The sequence below is a fragment of the Protomyctophum parallelum genome (assembly GCF_964188405.1).
Source record: "Protomyctophum parallelum genome assembly, chromosome: 13".
Lineage (NCBI taxonomy): Eukaryota > Metazoa > Chordata > Actinopteri > Myctophiformes > Myctophidae > Protomyctophum > Protomyctophum parallelum.
The window spans coordinates 35,268,698-35,293,935 of NC_139708.1; the positions used below are offsets into that span (position 1 = coordinate 35,268,698).

The following is a 25,238-nucleotide window of genomic DNA, read 5'->3' on the forward strand; positions in this document are numbered from 1 at the left end:
TTTCACATTAATTAATATTCCATTGTGTCAGCCAGGGTCGCCGAAAATAACCTATACAAGCTCTCGTGTGGATCTAGAAATGATGTATTTATTTATTTATTTATTTATTTATTTATTTATTTATTTATTATTATTTTATTTTTATATTTATTATTATTTCAGATAGTGTTTGTTCCACTGGTTCCCAAACCTTGAGAGACCCAAAAGATTGATGCCTCCCCAAGACTAAAACTAGTGAACAATACATAGTAGATCTTTAAGATCTCTACTTCTTAAATGTTTGTTTTCCAATTAATGGAATTTATTTGATTTTATTTTTCATTTTTTCATGAATCATAACATAGGCCTATAAAAAATGAATTTGGACCACAAATGGGTCCAGGGGCCAGACTCCAGTGTTTGGGAACAGTCTTTCTCTCCGTACCGCCTCCAGAGGAGAAACGGGGTGTTTCCCCCAGCGGAGCGATGCAATTGGCTCAGCAGTTTAAAGGGATTCACCGGTGACTGGTGGTGAATTGTCAAAAAGAGAGATGTCTGTAACGTGAGCTGTTGGTCCATGGGTTTCAATGAGGAGAAAAGGGCAAGCAAGTTATTTATACATTATAAATAACTTGCTTGCCCTTTTCTCTACCACATGTGCCTACCATATTACAGGCATTATACATTATGTCTGTAATATCATATGGTAGGCGGAGAATTCAAAGTTAAGACTGGAATATACTTCCTTCTTCCCCCTACCTTTCTCTGTGTTTACTTGTAACAGTTTGTGTAACAATGCAAATGTTTATTTAAAGGGTTGTGTTGCCGGCTACATGAATGGTTTCATCTAGCCCTCCAAGCAGAACCCAATGGTACTGAAGTTTCTGACTTTTTGACGACACAGACCATGGGGTCCTGTTCCAGCAGTACCATGCCACCTGGTACGCGGACATACATAAAACATAAACACGGCCTGTCTGCGCTCTTTGACGACTTTTTTTCGTGTGAGGGCTTCTGAATCTGTGAAGTATAAGTAGCTACCTATACATGCCGCTGCGAATATCTCCTGTGGCGTGGAAGCCGTTAACTTTGTTTGACCGATTTGGTTGCTTTGATTCTTCTCTTCCTTCCTTGTTTATTGACACCTCATTGTACCGCCTATCTGGCTAGCTAGTGGCGCTATAGCTATGACAGAGCAGATCAGAGGCAGGGACGTAGCCGCACAAGCCAACCGCACACCGGGAGGCGGTACAATAAACGGTAAACAAACAAGAAGAAATAAAGCGACCAAATCGGTCAAACAAAGCGCCACAGGAGATATTCGCAGCGGGATGTATAGGTACTTAAAGTTCACAGATTTAGAAGCCCTCAAAGGAAAACAGGCCGTCAAACGGCGCAGATACGATGTTACGGAGCATATTTATGTCCACGTTCCAAAATTCCCATACGAAAATCAAAATATAGTTATGAACAGGGACCCTACATAAAACTCATCCAAATTTCAGAAAAGCTTTATGGAGGGTTCCGAGAGGGGCTAGGTTTCATCTTGACTTCGGCCTACAAGAATCTCTTTTCATAGTATTAAATATACTTGTTTATAGCTTGCAAGCTATAAACAAGTATATTTTATCTTTGACTGGCTATTAACCATGGTTAATAGCCAGTCAAAGATTAACCTTTACAATTAATAAACTATTAGCTCACGTTCTATCAGCTGCCTAGGACTAGTAAAAAGCGTAGTTCTGTAACTGTCCTTGAACTTGATCAGAGGACCGACCTTATGGAGCTGCTGGACCCCGGGCGCCGCCCAGTGGCTGCACACTAGTACTGCTCCTAATATTAAGGCACCTTTCACTTGTTCTCAACGTCGGGTTCTGGGGTCCTGTATAGTGCGGAGTGGTGACCACTAGGGGTCCAAAACATAACTAGACGGAGTGTAGCCTACACTGTAGGCCCTACAGTACACAAATGTACTTACTTGTACACTCTCAGAGTTAAGTACCGTCCGGTATTGAAAAGTACAAATTATTCTTATTTTCATTATGAATGCATTGTTGCATTGGAATGTAGCCAAAAAATAAGTAAAAAAAAGAAATCTGGAGGGAAAAAACCCACCTTGATTGTCTTGATTTACATCTGTAAGTCAATTTAGCATAATTCAGAAATAAATGTTTAAAAAAAAAACATTTACTAAAGCACTTAAAATCTGTAAACGTTCATTCAGAATGGTTGTCCACTTCATTCATTCAGAACGGTTGTGGTCAACTGATGGCTCTCACAGTCGCTTTATGAAACCGTTTTCTGGACTGTTGCCTTATTTTGTTTGGGCCATTTAATTATTTTAATATTCCATTGCCGTTCATTGGCTATGCCGAAATAATGTTCACTACATGGGCATACCATAGCTGAAAAATTACTAACCATTTCAAAAGCTGAGTTTTTGAGCGACTCCATTTTTTAAATTAATAAATAAGGATTATGCGTTTTAACATTAATACTACTCACACAGTGTGCACTGGATTCACCCACTCCTTTCAACATGCTACAATACCATCAACTACTGATCCACTACAATGCTCCTTTGTAGATGGTTTCTTTTCACTGGGCAAGTTTTGTTTGTATCACAAAATTTGTTTAGAAACAATATTTTATGGCTGCCACTTCTTCACTAATCTTGGGAGTATAAACATTTTCAGTTACGCCACATAATTCCGACAGCAACAATCATATTTTATACTTCATGGGTATGACTGGTTGACAACATTCACAGCCATACTTGTAATGTGCTGTTAAATGTATCCATTTTCTACCAGTGGAAACGTACAAATGTCAAATGACAGACTTTTCAAAAGAAGCTGCCACCACAACAGCTGGGAACTTCATGGAAAGACAATTAAATATAGGAGTTAAGTTAAATCATATCAACTTGTGTTGTACTAAAACTAGAGGGAAACTGCACCCACCCTTGTATACATGATAATCAAGAACCGTTAAAGTTATAAAGACCGTTTTAGTTAAAAATACTCAATTGTGTGGTTGCATCTGTTTTTGCAGTGTTTCAAGCGTCAAACATAATTGATACAGCACAGTATATTAATATTTTACAAAAGATTATATTTATTGTAATTTTATTCATATTCCAAAAACGAGTAAAAAAAAAAATACATTTGCATTTTTTACAAGCAGTGAAGCACACAAGATAGAGAACTGAAAAGGATAGTCTGTGATGATACAAAACGGAATGCGTGCGAGGACGAGGGGACAAAAGGGTTTGTCTCACGATCCGAAGCGAGCTACTAGCTTGCTGTGGTCCTCCAAGTCTTTCTGAACCTTCTTCCTCATGTAGAAGATGGGACAATCTCGGCTACAGGGAAGCACAGAGGAGTAGCGGTTAGCAGGTGTGTAAGAGTGACTTTAGTTCAAGCCTTGTTCAGACCAAAGATTTGCAATTGAATAAAACAGTTTCAAGCCTGATGTTTTTTTCTGGCTTTCGCCTTTATTTTATATTTTTTATGGACAGACAGTAGGCTGACAGGAAATGGGGAGAGAGATGGGGTGGGGAAGACATGCAGTAAAGGCCGTTGGGATCGGGAGTCGAACCCGCGGCACACTGCCAGACTGGATTACCAGCCAAGGTGCCTGGACCACTGAGCCATGGCCCAGGCTCAAGCCCGATTTATACTTTGTTGTTATGACTGTCGTGCACCAGAAGTAGGCGCCATTTAAAAAAGTTGATCAAAAATAAAAATTGTTTCATTGAAAAAGTTACACAGCATGACTTAAGCTATTTAAGCTTAAGCTATTACTTAAGCTATTTAGAACTTTGCATAGAGAAAAATCACAGCGATCTACCTACAAGCTTAGAATGTGTTGCACCATGACACACTGTGAGCTTGTAGATCTGCCATTTCTGAGAATTATTATGCATCATTAATAAACTGCATTTTGTACTGTACAAACCTGGTACAAAGCACATCCTCATGGAGGGAGCCCTGACAGCGTTGACACTGAGTCCACAGGCGAGCAAAGCGTTCCTCCAGAGTGTTGAGATGAAAGATCTGGAATTCACAAGCTCAACATCAACAGAATGTTAACCAGGCATGACACCCTGACCATCTGCAGCGTGGAGGCGCCCCATTCATCTTCCCATTTTGTGGTTTTACATAGACCATAATGCCTTGCGGCTCCCATTTTGTTTTATTTCACTGTTTGTGTATATGCCTCGAGTAGATTTGTTTTTGTGTTTTACATCTGTATGTCTTAATTGTTCATTTTGTGTATGTGATCTCGGCAGCATTGCAAATGAGGCTGAACCTCAATGCTCTTTTCGAGAATAAAGGTTTCAATCAATTTCAACGCTTGCCGGAAATACTGTCAATACAGGCATTACGGTCCATGTAAAACGACAGAATAGACGAATTCTTGATCTTGATCAATCAACTACAAGAACCTTTGCTTAGGACATGCACTTTAATCAATAGTAAACATCGCTGTGATTGCCTAATGACTACCAATAAATAAAGAAATCTTTATTAATTAGACAAATACTCTATGGACCTATGGATCCTTTGGCACATACTGTATGCTACCAGTCGGCTAAAGACCAGGCTCGATAGCAGGCAGCAACACAGCACCGTATAGCCTGCACATTTTCCATTAAATTGCCGATGTAAAAGTATTTTCTGAATAACAAGATTCCTTTGAAGCATAAACACCTGGATGTGTTTATAGACAGGGAATGATAGTCTAGTCCTGCTTACCTCCTTCTGATACAGTTCAGACTCCTTCTGCTTACAGAAATCACACACGGCCACTGTGACGAGAATACAGGTTCGTTAGACAATGACACACACACACTGGACATAATGCAGACAACACTATCTAAAATTCTAAATGATCTAATTTGAGAATTTGAACCAGCTTGGACTGAGTGAGAACACAAGTTGTCAACACACACCATCTGTTTTGAGCACAGCTTTGCAGCCAATGCAGGTGCTCCTCTTCTGAGCGAACGCCATCAAGCCGCCCACCTTCGAGGTCAAGACAGTCTTACAGCGTGTATGATCTCCCTCTGCGATACAAACAGGAGAAGAGATTTACCAAAAGGTTCTTAAACCGGTATTCAATTACATTCTTCATATCTACAGTACATCTTTATCATGTCCGATTATGCAGGAATTATTCAGGGATTATTCATAACGTCATAGTATTAAACCCTGTCCTCCCCCTCTACACGAAATCTCTTCCCCTAAAATAGCCGATTTACAAACTCACGTGTCACATTGTGAGCATGGAGACCAGCTCTTTACACACAATATTCGCCCCCAGAAAGGTGACTCTAGATTTCAAGCGGTAAACACCACATCAAGCAACCGAGCATTTGGTCCCCCAAAAAAATGGTGAAGGTTCCAAATATCAGAGAAATTATCAGGTTGATGAAGAAGGTGCTGCAATAGTGTTCTGTCTGGGCGGAGGACCACTGGCAACCCTCATTATTGTTAACAGAATGTCTTGCTCGGCTTGGTTCGTTTTTGACATTACAGAACACAGGTAACATAATGGTCTGCTTTATGTTGTTATGTTAGGGACTTTAACCCATTATGAGTCTGACCTGAGGCCAATTCTACAAAATGCCTTCTACAAATCAGTAGTTCACACAAAAAATGTTGAATAGCCAATGCTAAAATCTAAAATGACCGTATGTGTGTGTGTGTGTGTGTGTGTGTGTGTGCGTGCAAGCGTGCGTAGACTCACTGAGCAGAACACTCTCTGCCTTCTCTCCCAGGATGGGCTCAAAGATTCTCAGCAGTGGTTTGGACAGCTGTTGTTCCAGGTAGTACTGAGAGTCTATAGGAATGTTGTTTTCCAGCACAAAGATAGGGTCCTGGCAGAACACATACAGGGATACAACTTAACCTTGAGGCCTATATATACTGTACGTACATAACATATATAAAAAGTAGCCCATCTACAAAACTCATTGTGATCGTGTAAATCGGCCATTAGGCAGAAAATGGGGATGACAGGTTGAAAACAGACACACTAGCAGGCCAGGCACCAGTTTGGATTTACCTGATAACATAATACCAAATTATTATAATTATCATTATAAATATACACAGACAAAGAAAAGAGTACAGACCTCCGACTTCATGTAGGCTGCCACTCCCTTTGTAGCTTTGATGATGACGTAGGGAACTCTGTCTCCCAGATGAGGGGCGCTGCCTGCATCTCTCTTCTTCATCCTGTCAACACATGACCCATAAACACCAGAGAAACAGCTCTGTGCAGAAATGTAGCCCCAATGTTCAGATGGGGGCAGGCCCATTTTCTGTTCCAGGTTTCATTTTAATCTGCTCTGCGGCAGGTGTGAACACATTACACCTTCAGAATCAGATGTGCTTCCCGTTCAAATCTGCTTCAAAGTCAATCAAACATGGCTGTGGGACACGGGAACAGGTATGCCACCTTCTGAAAGGGATTACAGTTGTGCACACTGCACAGAGTATATAGTCACATGTTAATCTGGATTCATTCCATCAATAACGGATGCACAAGCGTCACCATCCAATGATGTTAGTCACGTCTCTAGTGCCAATCATATTGTCCAATGTCCAACATGAGGTTGGAGCACTGGTGTTAAGGAGAAATATATATAAAAGAAAAAAACCCACACACAATTAGACTTAATAGATTAGTTTGATTAACTACTTTAAGCCCCATTCTATATTTTAATTAACTACTTTGAGCCCCATTGTATACTTTGTTGTACTATGGTCTTGAAAAAAACAGTCAATCAACAAGATCACAATGCGTCACATCGCGTTGTGAGTGGGTAGATCTGCTGTGTTCACTATTTTTGAAAATCAATTATTTTATTCAAATGAAATGTATTAGTTCAACCAACTGTTACAGCCCTGAATGCAAGATAAACGGACCTCTCTGCCAGCACCACGTGGGCCTGTTTGTTCTCGTACTGCTGGGCGGTGCGGGTCAGCTCCTTGGTGATGACCAGCTGGCTGATGTCGATGCGGTTACACAGCAGGTCTGAGATCACCTCTTTGGCGTGGGCCACCGCACCCTGGGGGTCCCTGAGGGGAGAAAGGTCACCTTGCGTTGACATTTACACTCTGTCTAAACCACGGTTTCTCAAACAGTGGGTTGTGACACATCTGTGGGTGCAAGAATTTCATACATATGTGTGTACCTGTTTATGAGGATGCTCTTCAGACAAGTATTGATAAGGTTGGCCACCAGGGGACAGTTGTCTCTGCGGACAGTCTCTATGCCCTTGCAGTCCATCTTGTCATGAGTGTCTGCACTGGAGGAGAAGTAGAGGCCTGCATAGCGCTTCTTGTTGATCAGCAGGTATGGGTAGTAGACCTGAGGAATCACACAGTTAAATTCAATGTACTTCTTTCACAATACACTGTAACCTGTTAGTTCTATTCTAACCAGTGGGGCTGTATGTGTGTGGTTGACGATAATGGGACGATTACCTTTTCAAACTCCAGTTTGATTGGATGGACAAAGTGGGAAGAGACGTACGCCGCAGCCTCCCTGCCCAACTCCATGGCCTCCTTCACGGTGGCCACACCCAGCTTCACCATGACAGAGTCTGTGTCCCCATAAATCACCTAGAACAGTGGTTCCCAAACCGTTTTAGCTACAAGCCCAAAAAAAGGAATTTCATAGCAGATCTATAAGCTCACAAGTGCCTCAAAATGTTACTTAAGTAAGCATCTGCAAATATGAGGTGTGGTGACTGAGCTCACCTTAGCATCTGCTGGATAACCATTGGAGATGGTATACTTGCCCTCCACCAACTGCTTGGTTTTCTCAATCATCTGCCTTCCAAAGCCAGTGACACTCTGATGGGGGGGGGGGGGGGGGGGGGGATGACAAAAATGTACATCAGCCTATCACAGATCATGATGCATGAGATTTGATCGTCACTGTTGGGTGGAAACCTCATATGTCCAAAACGGTTACTGTTGATATGATTTTATTATTAGTCATGTTTATCGGATAAACGTCAAGGATATAAAACACAACAAAGTGGTGAGGCTTATTTCCATTGTGGTCCTAGTCTGAAGAGGACCACATCAAAAGTAGCAGATCTACAAGCTCGAAACACGTTGATAATTTTGTGTGATGCTGTAGTATGATAAAGTAGGGCATTAATTTACGGGGAAAAAAACAAACAAACACAAAAGGTAGAATATGGAGATAAGCGGTTTCTGCCCAACAACAGCAAATAAGGGTTTCTCTGCCAAAAGATAGCTAAATCTACGCTGTGACCAACCAGCTACCACCGACACAGTATAACAAAAAAGGTGCTTACCCCAGAGATTTCCAGGCAGGGCAACTTGCCCACCTGGGCTCCCGTGAAGCCATACACAGAGTTGGCGCTGATCTTCAGGGCCAGCTGTCGACCATCCAGCACCTGCTTCTTGAACGGGTCCGTCTCGTTCTTCAGCTCCGCTTTGGCTCTGTGGACACATGGTATGAGTCGCCATGTATGGACATGTTTTGGACCGATATACACAATACCCTACATCAGTGGTTCTCAACCTTTACACAATACCCTACATCAGTGGTTCTCAACCTTTACACAATACCCTACATCAGTGGTTCTCAACCTTTACACAATACCCTACATCAGTGGTTCTCAACCTTTACACAATACCCTACATCAGTGGTTCTCAACCTTTACACAATACCCTACATCAGTGGTTCTCAACCTTTACACAATACCCTACATCAGTGGTTCGTTCTCAACCTTTACACAATACCCTACATCAGTGGTTCGTTCTCAACCTTTACACAATACCCTACATCAGTGGTTCTCAACCTTTACACAATACCCTACATCAGTGGTTCTCAACCTTTACACAATACCCTACATCAGTGGTTCTCAACCTTTACACAATACCCTACATCAGTGGTTCTCAACCTTTACACAATACCCTACATCAGTGGTTCTCAACCGTTTCAGGACGTCCTATTTGAACTGGGGACCGCCCACCCTTGCAGGAGTTGAGGCCTTACATTTAGTTTGACTCGGTTCAATGGATAAATAATAGTATAGTTTGTTGATGCATTAGCCTAATGGTCTTTTTCTTTCTTTTTTAACTTAAAAGTACTTAAATTGTCACTTCACTGTCATCTGGGGACCCCCCAAAAAATCAGGGTGCCATTTGTTCTTACACCTTTGATGGCAATTGGATGATTTGAGACATGTTCCAAAAATGTGTTTTGCAAAAATCCACCTGTTGGTGGCACTATAACAGGCCAATGTGAAAAGGGTGGGATATATTCCTCGGCCTACTAGGAAACTGCGTGAAAGATTTCACATAAATTGCACGCTGCGTTCATGATTTGAGAATTTTTGTTCAAAACCGGCCAATCCTGCAAACTTTGAAAGCCAATGACAGATCCGTCTTGAACACATGACTGTAGAGATACTGTGTAACGATTTCAGGGATTTTTCGACAAAATCTGGAGGAGTAATATAAAAAAAATGTTTTTCAAAAGTCAGCCTCCTGGTGGCGCAATAACAGGCCGTTCTGGAAAAATTGGGGCATCTAGGGAGTGTGTGCGCAAAATTTGGCATCGACCGGGTTAACGGTGCTGGAGATTAGCTGGTAACAGACGGACAGACACACACACCGACGGACAGACACACACACACGGACGGAGTGCAAAACATACTCTACAATAAGCATGATGATTGAAAGGAAGAGCGAATGATTCTAACAACGATGATTCTATGTTCATGTTTGAGAACCACAGCCCTAGGCAAATATTGGTTCCATTTTAGACTGGTTCCTACTTCTTCCTGGCAGCCAGCAGGTTTTCCAGAATCTCCGGAAGAAGTCCCTTCCTCACAGACGCCTTGACGAACTGGTCACCAGTAGGAGTCTTGATGAAGTCATCTTGGGACAGACTGAGGAGACCAAATGCTTCAGCACATTCCATTCCACAACTGAACCGATATAAACATTTGTTATCTGTAGTGTTTTCTATAATGTTCAACTGAATATTATACACACAAACAATAAACGTAGGGTTTAATTGGACCATCATCAACTTAATCAATTCGATATATTTTTTCACGTTGATTTGTTCACAATGCAAAACAAAACAAACGTTTTTTTATACAGACTCGGTATTATTGGTATTATTCAACCAATAAAAAAAGATGTACCAATGCATTTGGTTTGAGGGTTTTCAAAATGCATGGATGAGTCCTTACCCCAGTTTCTCTGCGGATCCTTTCTGCAGCAGGGTGGTGTAACACAGGTTGTGAGCCTGCATAATGGATGGATACAAGGAGGAGAAATCCAGCGTTGCAATGGGCAGACTGTAGTACCTACACACCACAAGAAGGAGTCGTTTGACAAGTGTACTTATCTAAACCTACAAACTGGGCACCAAGTAAAGGTAGAGAGGATGAGCTGATTTTGAATGTACTTAAATATACGCACCCTTTCTCCGGCTCAATGACCGTAGCACCGGTATAGTCCTCCCCCCCCTGTCCCTTCTGCATGACCGGCATGACCAGGTGCTGTTTCATGGCCTAACACACACACGCTTAAACCATTAAAACCAGAAAAGCATCCGTGTCCTTTTATATTTTAGCTACTTACAGTGAGTGTGTGAATATATATACAATATAAAAACGAAGGATTTAGAACAGTGGTGGTCCCTGGTACAAAACATTTTCAGATGGGGGTCCGCGGCAAAATACATAAAACTTTTGTGCCAGGAGGACCCTCAAAATGTCTACTGATGATGAATTGGTTATTGGTGGTTGATGGTTAATTTGGTATATTAAAAAAAAACATGGTATGATGGTACAACAACATGGTCCCATCCATAGATCAGAGCATCAACTGTCCCAGTCTGCGTCGCCGTTTGTTACCTGGCGCAGCAGCTGGGAGACCACCTTGATCTGCTGCCCCCTGGACAGCAGGTAGGTGAGGGGCACGCCGGTGACCCTGGCCATTTCCATGTAGTTGATCACACACATCAGCTTCTGCAGCAGCCGCAGGGGCAGGTAGGCGTCTTTCAGACAGTAGACGGCCAGGCGCCGCCGCGTCTGCTCGTTGCCGTTCTGAGTTGGGAGGACGGGACGCGCACGCACATATTATAACCACATTAATTAAAACCCGGGAATGCATCCGTGTCCATTTTAGCTATGCATTCATATCTGTCGGGTGGAAACCTCGTATGTCCAAAGCGGTTACTTTTCAGATTCAAAAGTAGCAGATCCACAAGCTCGAACCGCGGTCTACATTTGATGCTTTTGTGCAACGCTGTAGTGTGATCAATAGGGGCATTAATTTACGAAAGAAAGTAACGAATAGAGATAAAACGATTTCTTTTTTTTTTGGGAGGGGGCTTAATCGACAGTGAAGTAAAGACAGGAAACAGGGGGAGAGAGGTGGGGAATGACGCAGCAAAGGCCGTCAGCATCGAAGTGCCCGGACCACAAGGCCAGCGGTCCGGGCCGATAACACGGTTTCTGCCCGACAGCAATGTTATAGAGCAACATACTTGTAGGTTTTTTCAGAAAACCTGTTTTAGAAGGCATTTTTAGAAACGGCCTTAATGGGTTAGCCGACTACATAATGGTCATGTCTTCAATATTTGGACAGACCTTGCACAGACCCAGCTGCCTTTCAGACACACCTGCAGATCAGTGATGATGGAATGTTGAACGTCTTCCTTCTGCTCTTGCAAGAAGTGAAAACTGACCGCGTTCAGTGTGTATGAGCGGAGTTTGTAATCCCTGAGGAGCACCTGGAAGACAAACAATGATATATATAAATTGATTCATCTTTTTATTGATCCATGACATAAAACAATTTGTGTGAATGATCACCACCCAGACAGACAGCTTGACACTTCTTAATACCTGCAGCAAGTCAAACTGAACTCGACCCTCCATGTTCATGACCTTGTTCTCTCTGTGGCCCATCTGTTTGCTCTGGAAGCTTGAGTCTTTCAAGACCGACTTGATGCCTCGTACTCGGCCCAGGTAGGGAAACGTAGTTGCCTGCACACACAAGCACACATACTTTTTTTTTTCATTTCAACCTTTATTTAGTTCTCGGAGAACACACTGAGGGCTGGGACCCTCTTTTTCAGTGGTGCCGAGATTACAACACATCAACAATGTACAGTTACAATGTAACATAACATAAAACAAGAAAACAACAAGAAAACAAAACATAGATAAATAGAGTAAAATATTACTGGTAATAATAATAATAATAAGGTAACATTGCATAGTGCTCAATTAAAACAGGTACAGTTGATATTTACCAGCGTTGATATATCAAGATGAAAGCGATATAGAGAAGGAAGAGAGCTGTATTTTAGTGAAGTCTGTAAGGTGTTCCAAGTGTGTGGGGCAGCGCACTTGAAGGCAGACTTTCCAGATGTAGTGGAGGCATGTATGGTCTCAAGCATCAAATATTCTTGGGAGCGTGTATGATAAGAAATGGTTTTCCATTTTAAAAGATAATTTAAATAAGAAGGTAAGTTCCCAATTAGAGCTTTATATATAAATAAAAACCAATGTTGGTCTCTCCTTGTCGCAAGGGAGGGCCAACCAACCTTATTATATAGTATGCAATGATGAGTGTTATAGCTGTCGCCTGTTATAAATCTGAGGGCAGAATGATAAACTGGGTCCAAGATTTTAAGTGTGGTAGCTGATGCGTTTCTGTATATAATGTCCCCGTAGTCCAGAGCGGAGATGAAAAGTGCTTCAATTAGTCTTTTTATGGTAGGCCAAGGAAAGCAGGATCTGTTTCGGTAAAAAAAGCCAAGCTTCATTCGCAATTTCTTTGTTACAATTTCAATGTGTAAGTAAGTAAGTAAGTAAGTTTCTCGTCTAGCCAGATCCCGAGGTATTTATAAAAAGGTACTCGTTCAATGGTGGTGCCATTAGAGGTGTATAGCTGAGGATAATTTTCATTTAAAGCTATTTTCTTTGTAAAAAACATAAGTTTGGTCTTTTCTGCATTTAAAACCAGTTTTAAATCTAGCAATGATTTCTGGAAAACATCAAAGGCAAGTTGCAACATATGAGTAGATTTCTCCACAGAGTCTGAGAAACAATATAAGATCGTATCATCAGCATATAAATGTACATTACAGGTCTGTAATGTATTTACAATATTGTTAATATATATAATAAACAGTATGGGACCCAAAATCGAGCCTTGGGGTACTCCTTTAGATATATGGAGGAACTCTGATTTTACAGTTCCAACTTTAACACATTGATGTCTCTCAGAGAGGTAATTTTTAAACCATGTACAGGCAATAGGATCAAAACCAATATGACATAATCTTTCTAAAAGCAATGTATGGTCCACGGTATCGAAAGCTTTCGATAGGTCTACAAATAGTGCAGCACAAAATAGCTTGTTATCCAATGCTGAGGCAATATCATTTAAAACTAATGTCGTGGCAGTTACTGTACTATGTTTGGCCCGGAAACCAGATTGGTAAGGACTCAAAACTGAATTATTATGTAAGAACACTTTAAGTTGCTTATTTACAAGGGATTCAAGAATTTTAGCAAGACATGATAACTTGGAAATTGGACGATAATTATTTGGGTCATATTTATCGTGTCCTTTGTGCAGGGGAACCACATGAGCCGTTTTCCAGGCTCTGGGAATAATACCAGATGAAATGGACAAATTAAATACGCTTTAGTAAGTAGAGAAGGAAGCAAAGGAGCGACTTGGACACTCATGCATGAAGGAAGCATGAGTTCAAGTTGCTCTCCCCAGGTTGGCGGAGGGTGTGTAGAGCCCAGGATCACATTAGATGATTGACACAGGGGTGAAAATGGGTTACAAAATCGTGGGATAAAAAAATTAATAATAATAAATAATAAGTAGAGAAGGACCTATAGTGGCTTGTAGAGTACAATCCAACTCCAGGAAGTGAAGAGCTAACGGTTTAATATATTTCTGTAGAAGCGGGGCTTCAAATCATCGGATGGAGGCCGAGGCTTAAACGTTTTTCTGTATTTCAATCACTGATGAACTGAAACTTTGGTCAGCATGTTACTAATTGTCTCCACCAGGCCGAAGGCATGGGGAGAGAGTATATTTTGCACTCCGTCCGTCGATGCACGTCCCACTGGGAGGAGACCCCGGGGAAGACCAAGGCGCAGATGGAGGAATTACATCGACTCACTGGCCTTGGAAGTCTGGAGCTCTCTGGTGGAGCTGTTTCCCCCAGGACCCGAGTACGGATAAGCGGTCGAATGGATGGATGGATGGATAGGAGGCCACAACCTGACCTGCCCTGGTGGAGACCTGTGCCCCAAGGGGCACTTTTTCTAGTTCTCTATAAAACAGTATACATACAGTCATCTCTACATCTTAAAACCACATTTAACCTGGCGTGCCAATGTTAGATTGGAGTTAATTGGAGATGTGTTTCTCTCACCTTTAGAGCAATTGCCCTGTTGACCAGGTAGGGAAAGTCAAAGTTCTGGATGTTGTAGCCAGTGACGAGGTCTGCATCCACGGTCCTCACAAACTCTGCCCAGCTCTGCATGGGCACACGAAAAAAGACACACATATGTGTGTGTATATATATATACACACACACACACACACACGTGCGCGCGTGTGTGTGTGTGTGTGTGTGTGTGTGTGTGTGTGTGTGTGTGTGTGTATATATATATCTTATTATTTCCAGAAAAAAGCCATCTGTCTGGCCACTTCCTTAACCAGATTTTTATGATCACTTAAATACTTAATTTATTTCAATTAAATTATTTATTATCACTCAAATAATTGTGATTAATGAATGAATTGTACTGTACTATGAACATTTTTCAACTTGAAAACAATGACCATAATGCAAAATAATTGCGATTATCTAAAATAATTGCGATTAGTCCATTATGTAATAATTATGACAGGCCTGTGTGTGTGTGTATGTGTATGTGTATTGTGTATGTGTATGTGTGTGTGTGTGTGTGTGTGTGTGTGTGTGTGTACCTGCAGCAGATGTTTCTCTTGGGTAAAGCACAGTATCTGAGATCCCACAATGCTAGCACAGGACTGCAGCGTGAACACTGTGCGTATGAAAGGTTCCTTCTCTCCCTGTCTCTGCACCATGGACGCGATCTGAATCACAGGGTCTTTGTCTGCCTCTGGGAAGATCCCTGGAAGAGAAGGGGTTAACACATCTGGGTCAAATGCTGCTGTGCACACGTCGGACAGAATCTGCACACAGTAACCTTCTTACTAAATAACTACTGTAACTACTATGTACAAATGGAACATTATGTGCACGTGTTCTTGTGAAGCGGTGTAGGTAAGCGTTATTGAGTTTGACTTGTTCATTCCACATCTGTCCCCATTTGATTATTCATTCATTCAAACCTTTATTTATTCTCGAAAGACATTGAGGCCACTCTCATTTGCAGTGTCGTCGAGAATCGAGATGCACATAATACACATTTCAAAGCAATAAACAAAAACAGAAGAGCAACATTTCCTCATGCGTGTCATTTTAGATTAACCATTATTGTACATACTTTGGCTAAAATAGCAGATATATAAGTTCACAGCGCATCACTTCATGCCACTGATGTTATGAGCTTGTAGATCTGCCATTTTGGGGAAATTGTGCAAGTCTTTTATATATATATATATATATATATATATATATATATATATATATATTAAGGCTGTCAAAAATAACGCGTTAATGGCATTAATCAATTGCGTTAATTAATTGCGTTAAAATATTTAACGCAATTAACGCATGTTAGTGTTCCCCCTAACATGCGCCCGTGCGCGCGGCTCAGGAACGTCCAGAGCATAACAAATCTGTCACTGTGTAGCACACAAGTCATGATTGAACAACACCAGAGAGATAGCTTGTGTATTGTAGTTTGGTTGCAAAGTGGTTTGATTCTGTAACTCTGTTGCGTTACTTTGTCTGCCTAGCAAAGCCACATTAGGCTACACTGCACACACACACACTACTAGTGTTAGCTATCAGCGCGCTGCAAGAATCACTCGGGTCCGTCGCAACTTGTGGATATTTTGAAAATGCCATTAATGTTTGTCCGGCTGGTTTCGTTTTGTCCTACGCAATTACGTGAATCAGCATGGCTGCGCCTGCAGTAGGCTATTACCAAAACAAACACATGGTACTTTTGTGTCGCACATGGAAAGCAACTGAAAACGACCATGGATATACAGTTCCCCGTGCTGCTGTGCACAGCGGAGATAATGCACCACTCCAGGTACGAACCAAAACACTGACTGAAGCTGATTCACGACTAACTATCTCCAGACTAGTCCTGCAGTCCCGCAATGAAGGAGAGACAATCTCGCCTCTCACTACAGTCCACTACAATGCCATTCTAGCCTTAAAACCTACATTTATATGTTATTCAATAATTACTTTAGCGCAAAATATAGGCTTTTCTAAACCAAGCCCTGTTTCCAAAAATGCTTATGTGCCATTATTGTATTTTGTGAATTTCAATTAACTATAGTCTACAGTTTAACCCATTGCTTCTCAGCTATTTTAATTTCAAGGACCCCCAAATTAAATTGATAGAAAGTAGCCTAGGCCATTTTCATCCAGTCTCCATTCATCCATCCATCCATCTTCAACCGCTTATCCCTAGTCGGGTCGCGGGGGCAACAGCTCCACCAGAGTGTTCCAGACTTCCCTCTCCAGAGCAACATTAGTGACTTCCTCCTGGGGGACCGCAGTCTACATGGCCAAAAGCCAGTGTTGATTTAACTCAAAGTGTAGGCTAGGCCTACAAATGCTCACATCACATCATGTCTATACTAAATGCATTAGAAAACAAAAAACATTAAAAAACGAATGTATATCCGCTTTCTGTCATTTATATTTCCATTTCCACAACAATAAACAGGAAAACATGGCATATTTTGGACATAGTTCGAATGGTGATTAATCATGATTAAATTAATTTTGAAGCTGTGATTAATCTGATTACATTTTTTTATCATTTGACAGCCCTAATATATATATATATTTAATCAAACATTCTGGGGGCCCTGCTGAAACAACAAAATTTGAGAATGAGATGGGGATCGGCAACAAAATATATATAATTTTGGGCGTAATTGAAATGGCAACGTACGTTTTACAAAAAAACTTTTGTATTTAGAAGACATTTGTAGAATCTGTCCTAATGGGTTAACAACGCTTTTAGAACACTAACACAACATCCTTTCTGACATTTTGGCATTACTGGCAACTTTTCTTCACGTCGTACACAGACGTTAGCAATGCAAGTTTCACTTGAGACATGAAATGATAGTACAGAAGAAAACTACGGTAAATACTACAGCAGATGCCACCCACCCTTTCTTCCAGCGCACTCAATGTCAAAGCTGAGCACCCTGAGTGGAGCGATCCTCTGCCACTCTCCCTCTGCGGGGTGACTTATCATATCTGTCCATCCAACATCCACCTCATACTGGCACCATGACGTCTGAGTGACAGAGGGGACATGCTTTAATTTAAAAGGTCATTTTCATCAATGTCATTAGAACTAGGGCTGCAACATATCAGGTAATCTCCGTCTTTAACTTAGACAGATAAAATGATGATAATTAAGCACAAAAACCCAAACAGACATTTTTCAATGGCTAAATATGCCTAAAAGGCCTATAATAAAAGATATGGGTCCTATATCTTGGTGTTGGTGAAATGCTCTGCTCACTGAGCTGGAACCTCAAAATCTGACAGTATAGTAGTAAAAGATTCTATAAATGATGACAGAGAAGATGCCTACATTCAGTGAAGCTGAAGGGAGCACCCCATTCAACAGGTACAACAATATACTGTATTTATTTAGACATACTTTTCCTGGGTAGCGTGTATCTGCGTCCGCAACACTCTTCTCTTCCCGTACTCTGTACTTTCCTTTGGGAAGCTCTATCCAGCTGCATCCAACAACATCACAGTCCACCATAAACCTGAAAACACAAAGAGGGCAACTTCAATTATTACCCCATAAACCTGCCACAGGTTATCCTTAAACCTCATTTACGTATACTTTGTCATGCTGTGGTGTCGCGTGTTCAACAATCAACATAGCCCATGCAATGCATAACCAACTACATCATGTATAAGTACTTTTCCAAACGTGCATTTGTTAATGGGCCTGGAGGTCGGACGGTGTTGATTAGAGTTGTCCCGATACCATTTTTTTCAGACCAAGTACGAGTACGAGTACTTTCTTTTAAGTACTCGCCGATACCGAGTACCGATACGAGTACTTTTTATTTTTGTTGAGTAACCACTTATTTTACCACCTCCCGTCTACACTTGTCAGTTGTCATTTATGCTTGTAGATCAGCCGTTTTGGGCGCTTTGCTCATTTTGCTGCCGTGTTGGGTCAGACTTGCTCCTGTTGCATTGAGCGTTCAGCCAGTGTCAATTGAATGTTGTAGTACTCGTCTCAAAGTATCGGGCCCGGTTCAGATACTCGAGTACGAGTACTTTAGGCTAGTATCGGCCGAGTACCCGATACCAGTATCGGTATCGGAACAACTCTAGTGTTGATTGGGGTCTCAAAGATTATTTTCTTTAAATTATTAAATGGGGGTCGATGGCCTTGTGTACATCAATCAAACCGAGGTTCCTTGAAATTCAAATGTTTATGGATCACTGGGCCAGTAGACACACACCTGATTTCAAAATCAATGTTGGACTCAAAGGCAGCGTAGTTCTGATTGGGGAAGGATCCAAACTTAAAGCCCTGCTCAAGAAGACGCTTGGCAGGGGCGATGAGACGAGGCATTGCCATAGTGATCCGCAGGAAATCCAGAATCCGGTTCCCATGGAAACCATACATATCTACAAAGAAAGGTTCCACGTTAAAGAAACACACATTAACTCTTCGATTTGAACTTGATGTTGAGCACAATCATTGCTAGAATGTTCACCTTTTGTGTATACACTACAGTATACTAGATATACCGGTATGTATGTATGTATGTATGTACAGGTATATACACACTACTGTACTATACTGTACACACACACACACACACACACACACACACTATATACTATATGATATAGTAGATAATAGTATTGCTATATTCTGCCATCCTCTAAACATACAGTGTGTAACATTAGAGTGAGTTAATTGCTTTCCATGGTGTGTGTCTGTGTGGCAAGTGCCGTGATTTGCAGGGGGTGACACAAGCTCCTCTCTCAAAAAATAAATAAACATGCACATGCCTCTCTGAGACTGACACAAAAATGTATGGAAAGACGTTCAAAGAGTGTATCTGCCAAAAATAGAACTGTAGGTTTTTCTGAATAACTGATATAAAACCACAAATATAAAACCATTTGTGAAGCATTTCATTTACAAAATAGGACAGGTGGATTCTTCTGTAATTCCTCTCCATCATGTACTCACTCTCTTTACGAGTTATGTCCACAGCCAGGACTGTGACAGAGATGTTGTCCTTGTTGTAGCGCATGTCCTTCAACACAGCAGAGTTCAGTTCCCTTTGAAAGTCACCCAGGTGAGCACGTGTGAAACCTTTGCAGAGGAGAAAGACAGATGGAAGAAACAGAAGAATTCGGATTGTCTCAATGAACGGAAAGTTATATATTGCCAATTCCAAGGCATGGGGGGCGGGTCGAGTGCTATACAAGTGCATTGTTCAAGTAAATAATTACTCCAAAATATAAAGTGTGTATGTTTGCACATCCCATGTAACCAATGAAGAGATATCACTCAGATGTTGGATAAACCACTGATCAGGAATATGACAAATGCAGAACATGTTGGTAGTACTCACCGCTGGGTGCAGGCACGTAGAAGTAAGGTGCGAAACCATGAATATGGCAACACACACTGTTCCCACTGTCTGTCACTCCAAACATTCGGATGATGGGAACGTTACCCTGCGACTGACCAGGCATGCCAACAACCGCTGACCCTACATGTCACAAATGTACAAGAGACTCAGGCTATGGTTGTCCACACTGGCAGTCCAAACCTGACTTTCTCAATAGAATCAAATATTGTGTTTATAAAGTCTGAAGCAAAAAGCCGAATGTGAATCACAATCAGATTTGAGCCATATTCTGAGGTGGTTTGAAATGCGATTCAAATATGATTTATATCAAAGATGCCTCAGTCTCGACACTCTGATACTGAAGCCTGAGTTATACTTTCTCATACAACGGTGTCGTTCACTGAAAGTAGCCCATAAACTATTGTAATATACTGTACAAGGTCACTACCTCAGTAACCAAAGCAGTTTGTCAATGTCTGAATACACAATCTGATGATTTACAAATAACAGAGTGGACAATCAGTCCTACAAATCATATTTGAAAAACAGGTCAGTTTTGTCTCCAGTCTGAACAAAGCCACGGTTACCTTTCCTGTTCCTCAACAATAGCATAAATTAGGGTGAGATTATATGTTGAAATGTGTGCATGCACAATGCAATACAAATATATGCATACATACAGGACAGATGTAGTTCAGTACTTTACCACCGTTAAAGAGCAGTCTCTGTCTGCTCTTTTCACGTTACCTAAATAGAAGTCGAGGTCAACTTGCTGAAAGACCAGTGTGTCAGAGGTGGTGTCCAGTGTAGGGGCGTTAGGCCGCTTCCAGTTAGGGTTGATGTTTGCCGAGAAGAGTTCACCTGACACACAAATCAAGGGTTAATTATATCAGGAATATCCAAGAGGGCATTCTTGTCTGTGATAACAGGTACGACTTGTATTGTGTCTCCAAAGAAGTGCAACAACAACAACAATAATCGAATCATGCCAGATTTAGTCTGCAGATAGAAGAAATCAAATGGGTTCAATTACAGCTAACATGCATTAATTTGTGCCCCTTGTATTTCTGATGGCTATGGCTTGGACTGATCAAATGTGATTAGAACCACAATGAGAACTACAGTATAGTCATTTAGTTGGCATGCTACAAATCATCAATGGTGAAAATTCTTCAAGACTGTATGTATATACCGTAAATGGTAAATGGTGCCTTTATATATTATAGAGGGTATGCACATGCTTAAAGTGAATGGCACATCGAGTGGCACTTTTCTGTTTGGATGCATGGGTTGTCAAGGCCAGAAAGTAGTTTTTTGCCACTCAGTAGGCATTCCTGCATAACTTCCAGGTTTGATGATGATGTCACGTGCATACCCTCTATAGCGCCTTTATCCAGGGCGCTTTACATAGACATTACATTCACCCATTCACACACACACATTCACACACCGATGGCGGCAGAAACCATGCAAGGCACCAACCTGCACATCAGGAGCAATTAGGGGTTCAGGGTCTTGTTCAAGGACACTTCGACACTAACTCTGGGGGAGCCCGGGTTCGAGCTGGCAACCTTGCGGTTACCATCCGGCCACTCTACCCCTGAGCCACCGCCGGCCCACCCTGTACCCGTACCTACCCTGATGTGATATATACCTTGTTGCACACCACCAATAGCCAGTCTATATAGCTCACATGTTGTGAAAGAGACATGTTGTGCGAGCTTGTTGATCTGCCATTTGTGTAAGGCACCAGGCAACGGGCACTGTATTAATTGTGCAATCAGCAACTCACCTACAGGAATAACATCATGACCTGCCTGCCCTTCCCTGTCTTCAGTCTCCATCTCTGATGCTTCCAACATGGCCAGTTCCTCTTCAAATTGTGACGGGCTGTCTTCCCATTCATCCGCTGCTTTGGGCCGCTTCCCCTGTGATCCACCCCTCATTGGAGCACCACCATTGCGTTTTATGGCCGCCATGCCTATGATAAATGAATCCAGGTGAGATAAGATGAATGGCAATGACATGAATAATACAAATATAACTTGTGCAGTTTGACAAGTACCACTTAAAAAATGTCCAAATGTACAAAGTGAAGGCATTGAACAATTACATTTTCAATGAGCCAAGCTCATCTGTAACTAACTGTATAACGAAATATATGGTGCTTAAAAACCAATAATCAGTCAATAAATATTGTACCAGAACCAAAGTTCTTCCTGCTCGGTCTATACCCAGAGGGACACAAGATAAAGAGTAATGAACAAATGTTTATAGATATATGTCTTTTACAAGCTAAGAGAATGATAGCATTGACCTGGAAGAGGCCAGACAAACCAAGTATTACACAGTGGTTCAAGGAATTATGTTTATGTTTACCTTTGGAAAAGATTGCATACATTCAAACAAACAAAGAAACAAGAAAAGTTTCAGGAGGTGTGGGGACGTTTTAAAAGTTACATAAAGAACAATAATTTGTCACATTTAATGGATGGAGCTGAAGAGGAGTAGTGCTGTTGTTGTTTTGTTCTTGTTTTTTTGTGGTTATTGTTGTTTTGCTTTCTTTATACCAGTAATTGTCTTGTAATGTTCATTGTTGTTTTTTGTATGTTTGTATTGTCAGTTTTGTGTGTAAAAAAGGAAAATAAATACATTGTTGGAAAAAAAAAAAAACAATAATCATAACCAATTATTGGGCAGCAAGCCACAGCCACACAGTTAAGAATCTGTACTTAGTTGACAGTTTTTTGGATAGATGTACCATTTACGTTTACCAGGGAAAAGTGGACAAAACAGAAGGAATGCTGTCCTGCTCAGCATTTCAATGGTCACATTTGTTTATTTTTAAGTAGATTACAGAAGGTCCCACCCCCACTATAACAGAACTCCACCCATAATAGCATCTAAAAATCCTCACACAGAGGAAGGAGAATAGGTGAATTAAGATGAAAAATGAGTTATAGCTAATCTCATGTCATCAGGCACTGCAGTTAGTTCCAAATATGATGATGGAATGTTTCATCAGATGTAGATTTAATGTCTGTTGATCTGATTCATCACATGTAGGCAGTGAGTAGGTCAGATATGTATTCAGGAATCAGGAGATAAACCATCCAAGTATCGATACATATTATGGAAAAGATTACAAAATGCACAGTAGGCTATACGATAGTCCACAACGTTGGATTTCTTTACTTGTGTGACGTTTGTTTTGCACTTATGACGCAGGATGTTTACAACAGCTTAACGTGACATATATTTGCACAAAACTCATTTAATTCCACCTTTATTTAAACCTCGGGATGATGGCTTTAAATTCAAACCTAAAAATATAATACACTTCGACTTTAACTGAACACTATCAGTCAGATCAACAACACAGCACCAGTTTTTGTTGCTTTAGCAACCTGCAGCTAACAACGTTACCATTAGCTAACAAACAGCCAAACAGAAAGAAGCGTGGTGTTAAATCACAGGATTGTGAACTAACTGTACATCGTGAATGTGCTGATTAGTGATAGATGACATTACCGTTGAAAGATCCTTCTAAACTAGTCCTCTCCTGACAACAGCTCCCGCCACTGAGTCGTTGTTGTAATTCAGTTTCACCGTAGAACGCGCCAAAAGGTTCCGTGTTTGCGACCGGGACCAATAGAAACGGGATTAAACAGTGACGTAATTGCAAAGCGGATATCCGTCGTCCAAGGAGCAGGGATTGATTGTTGTAGACTGACAGTTGATGACCAGTAGATTTAGGTCAAATAACTCCTGGGACATTCACCTGGCTTGCCATTCTTAAAAATAGTTTGGCACAAAGCGAAATCTGTATGAGATTTCAAAAAACTTGTACTACCCAGGCAGATAGACTGGCCATTTTGTTGACATTGACCCTGCTATGAAATACTTCAATGACCAGAATGCATTACAAGGCAGAACCGGAGCGACAGCTACGCCCCTTCGCTATTCATTTCGATGGAAGTTGCTCAGTGCGGGCCTGGGGGGTGTGCGGCAGCGATAGTGTTCTCTGGGGGGGGCTTTAGCCCATGGCTCACCTAGCTTTTGGACCCCCTAGTCCGGAACTGGTCCCCACCGCCCAGGACCCCAGAAGGCCAGAACAGTTGAGAACCAGTGAAAGAAAGGTGCCTTAATTATATGAGCAGTACTAGTGTGCAGCCACTGGGCTGCGCCCGGGGTCCAGGCAGCAGCTGGCCAAGTTCAAGGGCAACTAGAAAAAGTGCCCCTCTGGGCACAGGTCTCCACCAGGGCAGGTCAGGTTGTGGCCTCCTGGTGGTGCTATAATAGGCCAATGTGAAAAGGGTGCCTTTTCTTCTTACGCCTAGGATGGCAATTGGATGATTTGAGGCATTTTGTTCCAAGAATGTGTTTTGCAAAAATCCACCGGTTGGTGGCGCTAAAACAGGCCAATGTGAAAAGGGTGGGATATATTTCTCAGCCTAGTAGGAAAGTAGATTTGTGAAAGATTTCACATAAATTGCACGCTGCGTTCATGATTTGAGGGTTTTTGTTAAAAACGGGCCAATCCTGCAAACTTTGAAAGCCAATGTTAGCCAATTCGGATGGAATATGAAATATCAGACAGATCCGTCTTGAACACATGACTATAGAGATAGTGTGTAACGTTTTGTGTAACTAACAGAATCTGGAGGAGTAATATCCAAAAATGTGTTTTTCAAAAGTCGGCCTCCTGGTGGCGCTATAACAGGCCGTTCTGAAAAGTTTGGGGCAGAGGTTCATCTTTGGCATCCAGGGAGTGTGTGCAAAATTTGGCATTGACTAGGTTAACGGTGACGGAGATTAGCTGGTAACGGACGGACTCACACAGAGTGCAAAACATACTCTCTTCGGCCTGGTGGAGACTAGCCCAAACATTTACTCTCATAAAGGTTTTTTTCGATTCTGACGAATCGAATAAAGAGAGTCTAAATGTTTGGGCTAGGTGGAGACAATGACAGAACTTCTCATACTAGTTATACTTTGACTTCAATGTATTCCATCAAACCTTCGGCTCCAGTTTGCACCAGATTATTTTAGGATATTAAAAAAGTTCTTGGTCTGTCTCAACTCCATGGACTCTGTTTCAACTTGGTCTGGTATATTAGGTGGTCACATATCGTCGCTGTCCGGCAGAAACCACTTAACTATTTTCTTTCTATAAATGAATGCTATTTAACACCCTTTAGGTCTGTCATAAAAATTTGGGACCAATTAAAAATATTAAAAAGTCCTTTGGAAAAAAACACCCAACTATTGGAGACTCAAACTGTCTGCAGTCTCCATAACCTCTCCCCCTCTCATGCAAGTCATTGACAATATTATATAGAGTCACAATTTCTTTGGAGTTAGGTGGTTTCTGCTCGATAGCAGAGATAT

General features: G+C 41.4%; 1 protein-coding gene across 2 annotated transcripts; it reads right to left on the bottom strand.

The window, feature by feature from the left end:
- Nucleotides 1–3,112: 3,112 nt before the first annotated feature.
- On the bottom strand, nucleotides 3,113–23,462 carry pold1 (polymerase (DNA directed), delta 1, catalytic subunit). 2 transcript variants are annotated; one of them, XM_083779325.1, is made up of 27 exons: nucleotides 23,379–23,462; nucleotides 21,640–21,828; nucleotides 20,595–20,708; nucleotides 19,848–19,988; nucleotides 19,460–19,585; nucleotides 18,717–18,885; nucleotides 17,888–18,002; nucleotides 17,386–17,515; nucleotides 15,024–15,190; nucleotides 14,464–14,568; nucleotides 11,903–12,043; nucleotides 11,677–11,787; nucleotides 10,907–11,098; nucleotides 10,470–10,561; nucleotides 10,238–10,354; nucleotides 9,815–9,928; nucleotides 8,324–8,471; nucleotides 7,755–7,850; nucleotides 7,479–7,616; nucleotides 7,187–7,362; nucleotides 6,918–7,070; nucleotides 6,122–6,224; nucleotides 5,734–5,863; nucleotides 4,937–5,050; nucleotides 4,740–4,792; nucleotides 3,940–4,037; nucleotides 3,113–3,343 (listed from the first exon to the last, which is right to left on the bottom strand). In XM_083779325.1, exons 2-27 carry the CDS (start codon nucleotides 21,824–21,826, stop codon nucleotides 3,256–3,258), a joined length of 3,318 nt encoding a protein of 1,105 aa, XP_083635451.1. In that variant the 5' UTR covers nucleotides 21,827–21,828; nucleotides 23,379–23,462; the 3' UTR covers nucleotides 3,113–3,255. The 2 variants fall into 2 exon arrangements, with proteins under 2 accessions (XP_083635451.1, XP_083635452.1); XM_083779326.1 differs by lacking the exons at nucleotides 3,113–3,343; nucleotides 3,940–4,037; nucleotides 4,740–4,792 and having other exon boundaries at nucleotides 5,734–5,826.
- Between the last annotated feature and the right edge of the window lie 1,776 nt (nucleotides 23,463–25,238).